Below are 9,777 nucleotides of genomic sequence, written 5' to 3'. Positions count from 1 at the left end.
TGTTTGTTTGTTGAGCTTGGTCATACCTCTTTTTCTTTGATTTTACCATTATGATAATCTGATATTCCTCTTGTCAAATACGCTAGACTTCTTCCACTAGTATTTAAAATACTGTTGTATGTTATATTTTTCTCCATGCACACAAGGACAAGCCTAAAGATCGGTTGTTCTGTTTTGTTCCTTAAAAAAGCTTTTGCGTCGGCCATTCAGGGTTTGAGATCATCTTACAATGCCGTACACAGCATGGCCCGCCCTTGAACAGGACAGTTTTTGGGTGGTTTAGCCTTCTGTAGGTTTGGGGGAAAACCTGTATTATTGGTCGGCCAAGCAGGCTTTCAATCTTTAGTTTTCTACATAGACAAACGGGGGGGGGAGGGGCATAAGGTTCACAGTAATGCCAAACTGGATAATTTTGCAGGTGAGGTCTATTAAAGTTGCATGTGTGCACTCGTGGTCAAGCTGCCGCGTCACTGGGAAGCGGGGACGGTGCTCGCAGGGAAGGAGGTCCTTATGTGTATGTAACTTTTCAATAAAGTCTTTGAACTCCACAACGGTGTGTATGTACTGTATGTGTGCCAGATTTAAATACTTCTGCCATAATGCCCTCGCACGCACTTGACATGGAAAATGGCTTTCTCATATCTTACAGTTTCCAAGGCAAGCTAATGTTTCACTGCTAGAAAGTCATTTTGTCATCGGGCAAGCCTCATGACCTGACTGAGGTGGGTCTCCAGATTTGCTTAGTGTGACATTGTTGTCTCACTCGAGTAAAAAAATCACCATGCATTGATACTATACAGGGTATTTGCACATTTCAAAAATTAGGATTTAACTTATGGCATTTTAATACCTCTAAAATGAGAAATGAATGAAACCATTACTGTGTCAAAGCTAATCCACAAACTATACTATCAAACATTGGTCAACATGTGTGAATAGCTCTCCTACAAGAGGTGTTGTGAGCATGTATTTTCACAATATTTATCTATGGAACAGTAACAAACGGGCTTTTACTTGGAGGGCGTAACGCATGCAGAGGACTATTCTTCCCAGTTCCGTGCCTTGCTGAACATGTGAGCCGAGCCAGCCCATTGTGTTCTTTGGAGTGCCTCGCCAAGCATGAGGCACCATGAAGGACTCGATACAAGTGGTGAACTTCATTCCTGATGCTTATATTTGATTGTAGTTTTTATTTATTTTCTAATGGCTTGAGTCACACCTTTACTTCGTGCTCAGCCTTGACATGAAGGTTGTGATTACTGATTTCACATGACGTTTAGGCTGAAGGTCAACGCCTTGTGTGTCGACAGCAGGCTGTCAGGTTGTCCCTTAACATTTGATGGATGATGCAGTCTTTGAACACAGGGTCACCTTACTGTACATGCTGCTGATACAGACTAAATAAAGACTTGGTCATCAAGAATGTCTAGTTGTCTACAACTGGTAAGGCAACAACTGAGGTGTTATAGGATGGTGAGGCAACGAGTGAACTGTAGGGAAATGTGGTTTAATTTAGGAAGTTTGTTTAATTTAGTACTGTACTTCCTAAATTATGATTCTTATGAATGTAAAAATCACCCGTGTGAAGTGAGGGATCATACATCCCTCATTTCCTCATCATTCATCCTACATTTGCTCGGACACATGACGTAAATTCTCCATTGTCAATGGGAATTTAATGTTTGTTAGGACAAACCTCTACACTATTGCTGAATATAGGAGGGGCTAGTGCCCCTCAAATTATATACAATAGTGGTATGCGCAAATTGCGCATGTAAAAAGTACGTTTTATGTAGTTTAATACAATCGGATAGGACTTTTCTGTTTGGATCTATGGGCTGTCAAGACCAGAAAGTAGTTTTTTGCCACTCAGTAGGCATTCCTGCATAACTTCCAGGTATCGATAACTAATATGGCAAAAGCTATATGCCTGATATTTTCCTGCTGCTAGAAAATATCCAATAATTGATTTGACATGGTCTGTGTGTGTATAATATTGGCTAATACTACTGCCTATATTATAACATGGGCTAATACTACTGTACTGTAAATTGCTGTTGATTTATTGTGAATTGCCAAAAAAGTCTCAACTTTGATTTATATCAGTTTCTGGCATCCCTAGTTTAATTATTTTGATGTGAATAGAAAAAGATATATACAATATATATTGCAACATTTCGGTCATAGACCTTGCTGAGGCATACAGCATGCCATGGCACCAACTGCAGTGTGCAGTAGACAAGGCTATAGTATGCATACAAAATACATGTAGTTAGTACACAGACTCATGGGTGTCTTTTAAATTGCATTTATTAGCACATTCGGTATTCACATTCATAAGTGGAGCAGAGAAAAATAGATATTGCAAAAATCAGCTTATTGTCATGTTGCATTCAGTTTCAGTTCAGCATCAACAAGAATATGATGCATAATAACATGTTAAATCTTTTGTTTTGTTTTGTTTTTCTATGGCCAAGCTATTGCGATACACATTTTGGGCAAGTGATAGCCAGCCATGCTGTCACACATAGTCAGTCTAAATGGAAGTGTTGGTCTTCTCTTTGGCTGCCTCGCCTTGTGGTACTGCTTTTATTGGCTCATTATCCTCGGCTTTAATCCCTCCAATCCCATTAGAAAAGCCATTCTCGGTTTTGGGCTTCGCAGCCTCTGACATCAGGCCACCAACTGTCTTCGCCGTCAAACTCACAGTTGACGTGCCTGGCTCTTTCTGGGATGGTGTCTTGGTTTCAGATATTTCTATGGGTTCCGTTATATTTTCAGTCGTTTTCCCCGAATCAACGTTTTTTGCAGGATCCTTCAACTTCTCCTCTTTCTCTTTAGCATTGTTTATTTTCTCTGGGACCTTAGATGGTTCCTGGGATTTGCTGCCATCTGGCTGTTTTGCGTCTTTGTTCGCCTCAGTAACGGCTATCTTTTCCTTTGGAAATATGGGTTCTACAGTTTGGGTTTTATCCTCACTGATTGACTTTTCACCCTCCAGTTTAGGAGGCTCTGCCATGTCAGATTTAGCAACTGTACGTTTATCTTTTTCTAAATCAGAAGAATCGACTATAGCGTTTGATGGCTCCTGAGTTTTGCTGCTATCTGGCACACCCTGCTTTGTGTCTTTGTTCTCTTCAGTAACGGCTATCTTTTCCTTTGGAGATATGGGTTCTACTGTATGAGTTTTATCCCCACTGTCTGACTTCTCATCCTCCAGTTTACCATTAGATGGCTTCTGAGTTTTGCTGTTATCTGGTGCCCCCTCTTTGGTCTCTGCAGTAAGAGCTATCTTTCCCTTTGGAGATGTGGCATCCACAGTTTGGGTATTATCACCAGTGTTTGGCTTTTCACCATCTCCTTTAGAAGGCTCTGTCGTGCCAGTTTTAGCAGCTGTACATTTTTCTTTTTCTAAATCGGTGTCATTTATAGCGTTTGGAGGCTCCTGAGTTTTGCTGCTATCTAGTTGAGAGACTTTGCTCTTTTCAGTAACGGCTATCTTTTCCTTTGGAAATACTGGTTCCACAGTTTGAGTTTTATCCCCACTGGTTGAAATTTCACCGTCCACTTTAGAAGGCTCCGTCATGTCAGATTTAGCAGCTGTACGTTTATCTTTCTCTGAATCTGTAGTGTTTGATTGCTCCTGAGTTTGGCTGCTATCTTTTCTCTCTTCAGCAACGGCTATCTTTTCCTTTGGAAATATGGGTTCTACTGTTTGAGCTTTGTCCCCACTGTCTGACTTCTCATCCTCCAGTTTACCATTAGATGGCTTCTGGGTTTTGCTGTTATCTGGTGCCCCCTCTTGAGGGTCTTTGGTCTCTGCAGTAAGAGCTATCTTTTCCTTTGGAGATGTGGCATCCACAGTTTGGGTATTATCACCAGTGTTTGGCCTTTCATCCTCTCCTTTAGGAGGCTCTGTCGTGTGAGATTTAGCAGCTGTACGTTTATCTTTTTCTAAATCGGTGTCATTTATAGCGTTTGATGGCTCCTGAGTTTGGCTGCTATCTGGCAAACCCTGCTTTGTGTCTTTGTTCTCCTCAGTAACGGCTATCTTTTCCTTTGGAGATATGGGTTCTACTGTATGAGTTTTATCCCCACTGTCTGACTTTTCACCCTCTAGTTTAGGGGGCTCAGATTTAACAGATGCACTTTTAGCTTTTTCTTTATCAGCATCATCTGCAGCCTTCTCAATGCTATTTGCCACTTCGTGGCCAATAGGAGACTTGACGGTATCTGCTTTATTGCATGCTGCCATTGATTCTGTAATTCTATCCTCCTTTTCCTCACCCCTGGGTACTACGCTTGGACTTTTTTCTTTGTTTTGCTTCTCTGGCTGCAGCGTGTCCTTTGGCAGAGGCACGCTCGGCGCTACAGTCAAGTCAGTGATTTTCTCCATTGTTTCTGTAGGCAAGGAGGGAGCCTCACCCTGTAGTTTATCAACAATGCTTGACACCTGAACATTACCTGAGTCTGTGGGACATTTGGCACTGGACTCATCCTTGAGCATCTTTGCTTGTGCTGTATAAATGTGCTGTGTCAATGCTTTCACGTCTGATTCCTTGCTCTCTTTCAAAGCGCCAACCTTTTTGTCAACCTCAGATTCTGTAATTTTTACCTCTTCTGACTCTATCTTTGAATCCGCCGCTTTAGCAGCCGCGTCTTTTTGAACCGTCGGTGTCATCCTCACCGCATCGCTTCCCATCTGCCCGTTTACGTTTGCTACTGAGTCACGTGGCTCATGTTCAAGCGTGCCAGTGGCCTCGATAGACCGGACCTCCTCGCTATGAGCACTTTCAGCTGTAGGCCTATCATTGTTCTCTGTGATCTCATCTGTAGGCTTATCCTTGTTCTCTGTGCTCTCAGCCTGACATTCCACCTCAGCTTTGTCCATGGCGCTCCCTTCTCCAACCTTATCGTCGTCACCCTGCTCTGAGCGTTCGGCTGACTCTACCAGGTCTTGCTGGCTATCAGACGCCTGCTCACCGTCTCGGTCTGGACTGTGTTCATCACTCTGATTGTCCTCCACCTCCGCCTCCGCCTCCTCCTCGCGGCTCTTTCTCTCGGCTTTATCATCACACCCCGCCTCCTTGGCTCCCCCGGCGTCCGCCGATTCCTCCGAGCCTGACTCCTCAAACTCTGACATCTCGATCTCCCTGGTGGTCTCCGTGATGATCTCCTCCACAAACTTGTACTGGGGCTCGGCCCTCCTGCCCGGGCCGCCGGGCCGGCCGAGGCACGGCAGCGTGTAAACGGGGGACTGTCGGTAGATGTAAGGCATGGAGACCGGGGTGCCCGAGATGGTGGACAGGCGGGTCTCCTCGCCTTCCAGGAGTTTTCTGCGAGGGGAACAGAAGACAGGTTTTATTGACCCACTTGAACCCCAGCGTCCACATTATCTTGGGGTTAACATTTGGAGAAAATAGCAAGCTCACAACGCAGTGAGGCAAATAGCCTGCATCCTGCATCCTTAGACTCACTAAATTGAGAAAGGACGCAATCATGTCGCCCTCCGGGGGTCCTAGGATGCAATACTGTGCTCAGTAGGCTACTGTACTTTTTTTTATTTTATAAAGTATATTTATTGGTTTTTAACAAACTTAAAGACAGCAAACAGACATTACACAACAAGAACATAATAACAAACAACAAAAGAAAAGAAAAACAAAACAAAAAAACAGCTCAGGCACAACATCATTATAAATAAAAAGATTGAACATACAAAGACATGGCAAGGACAATGAACCATAATGACTAGGCTACTGTACTTTAACGTTGTTGAAGTATAGGACTCATAAAATGTCCCTGGGACAACCCCATGGTCCCGGGACCGAATACATTGAAAACATATTTACATCGCTGCAACGCATCGCGACGCAACGTGTTTTCGTCTGAGATATTTAGTGTGTAGAGGGGTCCCTGGGGGACTCCGGGCAGTTACGTATAGGGTTTTAAAGGTCATGCCCTATATATAGGCCTAGTACATTGTCGTACGATGAATAATGGCTGATCTACAAGCTTCACGACAAGTCCCATCACGACGTGTTTTGAGCCTGTAGATCTGTTATTTACGCTGCCTTTTTAAATGTTTGACTTTTGGACACCATGGTAAATGTGGCTAACCTCAGTGATCAAGCTGTGACTATGAATTATTTCCTACAGAAGCCCATTCCTGACATAGTCAAAATAAAAAGTACTTTTTCTTGCAATTCTGAGATGATTCATTCTGATATACAAGTCACACGGCACATGCAAGAAAAATCTCAAGCAACTCCAGCCTTTTTATTTTATTGCCTGGCAGAAACGACTGTTTTCATTCAACTGTATTTTATTTAAACAAATGTATGATACGGTACTGTATCTGAAATTAATATCGTCACTGTCGGGCAGAAAATCTTTATCTCCATTTCACATTTATGTTTTTTTTTTTGTAAACTAATGCTCTATTTCATCACACAAGAGTGTCACACAAGTAGTGAAAGTATAGCAGATCTACAAGCTCACAAAGTGAGCATTGTGAGCTTGTAGACTGGCTATTTTCAATATTTTTTTTAAACTAAAATATTAATTAAGCAATTAAGCAATTAAGATTTTGAACCCAACATAGACGACAATGCTTTACCTGTATGAAAGAATCTCCACATCCAACTCCATCTTGACATTTAGTAAGTCCTGGTATTCCCGCAGATGAGCAGACATGTCAAACTTGGCACTTATTAGTTCGTTTTCCAGCTCTTTGATGGTGTCCTGAAGCAGAACACATATAACGGGCATTAGTTATTTCACAGTATTATCCTCTCATACCAATTATTGCACCCATAATTTACCAGACATTACCTGACGACTAATATCTACACATTGTTATAACAAGTAGGATACCAGTGGGATCCCTTTCTTTAATGTTATTGGCCATACAGTCTTAAACAATTAAAATTTGCACTCATAAAGAGTGTAAAGCAAAGAAGCCCCCACCCTCCGAACCTTCAAAACTCCTCTCAAAACCCACTGCTTCAACATGGCTCTCCCCAGCTTTCCACTGTTTTTATTTATTTTATTCCTTAGCCCCCTTATTAGTGTTTCCCCCCCCCTAATAAAGTTGTTCTTTTGTTAGTTATTATTATTAAAGCCCTTTATATATTCTCACCAGATTGTCAGCATAAGATAAACCGATAAAGACAAGTACAAGTACTCTACTGAAGAGATTGGCAGGTGTATTGTACTGTAGGCCTATAAGTATTCTGATAGTAAAATCAAGGAAAACTTGTGCAGTTGTCTATAGCCCACAGTACACCATGCAATACATTTTAAACATTTTTCTGCATATTATATAAAGTCAACAGTAATGTCATGTTAAGTAAACACTCAAGACTAGCAATGGTGAGGCTGAGCTATAGGCTATAGGTTTCATAGATGAATGTCACTAGGTTACATCGTCAAATGGGACAAGTGCAATAGTTTCCTTTAGGGGGGAAACCAAGCCAAGCTCCCCGCACCCCATAGGCCATGTGGCTATAGACTGTATGGGCTACAGTTGACTCAAATTGTACCACTGAAAGCATATTCTCTTATACCTGATAATGAAGAATGTCTTCATTGTGGCGGTCCTCGACTTCTTGGAGTTGCCTCTCCAGAGCGTCCCTGGTACCTCTGTTACAGTCCAGCTCGATGCTCTTGGCCTGCAGGCTCCTCCTGCACTCCTGGACCTCCTGCTGGCCGGCCCTCAGCGCCTCCCGCTTGCTCTCGGCGGCTTCGGTCAGTTTGGCGAACTGGGCTCGGAAACCTTCGTCCACCTGCCGGTGGTCCGACGTGGCGTGACCTTCAACAGTGGTGGGGAAAGTACTCCAATGTTATACTTAGCCTAAAGTAAAAGTATCAATACTGCAATAGCGAACAAGTCTGGAATTCAAAATGTAGGCCCTTGAGTAAAAGTACTAGGCTATATTGGTATCAGAATGTACTTGAAGTACCAAAAGTAGAAAGTACTCATTATGCAGAATGTCCCATTTCACAAGTTAATAATGTATAAAAAACCTTTTGAAAATAGCAGATATACAAGCTCACAATGCGTAGCATCGTGACACATTGTGAGCTTGTAGATCTGCTATTTTCAAATGGCCAAAATAGGGCTGAAGTGGTTAGTGTGTTTTGCAAGAATAATAAGTAACTAGTAACTAAAGTTATCAAATAATTGTAGTACATTTCCCTCTGAGATGCAGGCTAGTGGAGTAGAACTAAAATATTTGGAAATTGGAAATACTCAAGTAAAGTAAAAATACCTCAACATTTTCCTTTTTTGTTTTGTTTTCTGAACTCAATTGCACCCACAAAACCTTTTGTGTGGTCTGGTGTTTTCTGAATAATTGATTTGCCTGTGGACTGTGGTGTATTCAGTCCACAAATCGCATATGACAATTTGCCAGCAGAACATTGTTGAGGGATTTTTCCTGTTTTCATTGCAGCTCAAAAGGCTCCGGAACACACAGAGAAACCCCCAGGACACAGAAAATCCATTGAATGTTCAAAGTTCAGGTTCTTTCAGTGGGAATGTCATGAAACCTTTATGTACAGTACAAGTTGAGTAAATTGACTTTAGTTAGGCTACTTTACACCACACTGACCTTCGAGCTGTGCCCTGATGTCCCGGAGTGCCGCAGTGAGGTCGGCTTTGCCAAAGTCGACGTGGTGGTGGTGCGCACCTCCAACATTCACCTGCTGCGCCGCAGCCTCCTGGATCTGCGCGACCATCCGCGACACCTCGGCCTCGTGGCTCTTCTTCAGAAAGTCCATGTCGTCCACGAGACTCTGGGCTTTCTTGTCCAGCTGGACCTTGGCCTGGCACGCGTCGTCGATGTCTCTCTTCAGCGCCGCGATGCCGCCCTCGGCGTCCCCTCTGCCGCGCGCTTCCGTCTCGTACCTGCTGCCCAGGCGCTCCAGTTCCTCCTCCAGGCTCTGGTGCTCCACTTCCACGCGGTGCTTCTGCTGCGTGATGTCCTGCAGCAGCCTCCTTAGCTCGGCCAGCTCGGCGCCGTGCTCCTCTTCCAGGGAAGAAGGACTCCTCCTCCGCGCCTTCATCTCCTGGATCTCGCTCTCCAGCAGCTGATTCTGGCGCTCCAAGTGACGCACCTTCTCGATGAAGCCGGCGAAACGGTCGTTCAGACCGTGGAGCGTTTCCTTCTCGTTAATCATTTCCCCCGAAAATACAGTTGTTGTGGTCATGTCTGAGCTCTCGGCGGCTGCCCGGCTCAAATTGAGTTCCTTATTCCTTCCATTGCTGCTGTGTCTTAGTCTGTATGGAGAGCACTCTGCTCGAGGTGTTCTATGCGGTAACCTGTGTTCCATCGTCCTCCTCGGCTGCGGTGCTTGTTGTTGATGCAAAGAGGATGCCATCCAGCCTCTTATATAGTAGCCGCTGTCTTGCCTGCTATGCAGAACAGAACGGAACTGTCCACGGTGCTAAAAATGTATATAGCATCAGCTGTTGGGTTAACACACTTGTCCTCCCCGGTACGTTTTTTTTGTCGCAGCCAGCAGTGACGTAGCAGCCTATAGGTGTGAGTAAATCTCCCCCCGTGCAGGTTTTTATTATTATTATGGAAATCTTACTGGCGTATGTCGTTAAACGATTTTGATGAATTGAAGAGGGTCTCATATTAAGATGTAGATGTGAATCTATTACTCTCTTGTCAATATATTGCAGACAGACAAATATAGGTTGCATTTATATAGACTTAAAAATAAACTATATGCGTAGATAATCTAGAGATTAATATTTGATAGCAT

The 9,777-nt window shown here is 43.4% G+C and overlaps 1 protein-coding gene across 1 annotated transcript; it reads right to left on the bottom strand.

The window, feature by feature from the left end:
* Positions 1 to 3,251: 3,251 nt before the first annotated feature.
* LOC306930764 (neurofilament medium polypeptide-like) lies at positions 3,252 to 9,183 on the bottom strand (the record flags this gene model as incomplete). Its single annotated transcript, XM_079511860.1, has 6 exons — positions 3,252 to 3,298; positions 3,733 to 3,841; positions 4,616 to 5,336; positions 6,620 to 6,744; positions 7,569 to 7,813; positions 8,616 to 9,183. The coding sequence occupies 6 exons, from the start codon at positions 9,181 to 9,183 to the stop codon at positions 3,252 to 3,254; spliced, it is 1,815 nt and encodes a 604-aa protein (XP_079367986.1).
* Between the last annotated feature and the right edge of the window lie 594 nt (positions 9,184 to 9,777).

Source organism: Electrona antarctica, assembly GCF_951216825.1.
Source record: "Electrona antarctica genome assembly, chromosome: 10".
Taxonomy (NCBI): Eukaryota; Metazoa; Chordata; class Actinopteri; order Myctophiformes; family Myctophidae; genus Electrona; species Electrona antarctica.
This window is presented reverse-complemented; position numbering and strand designations above follow the sequence as displayed.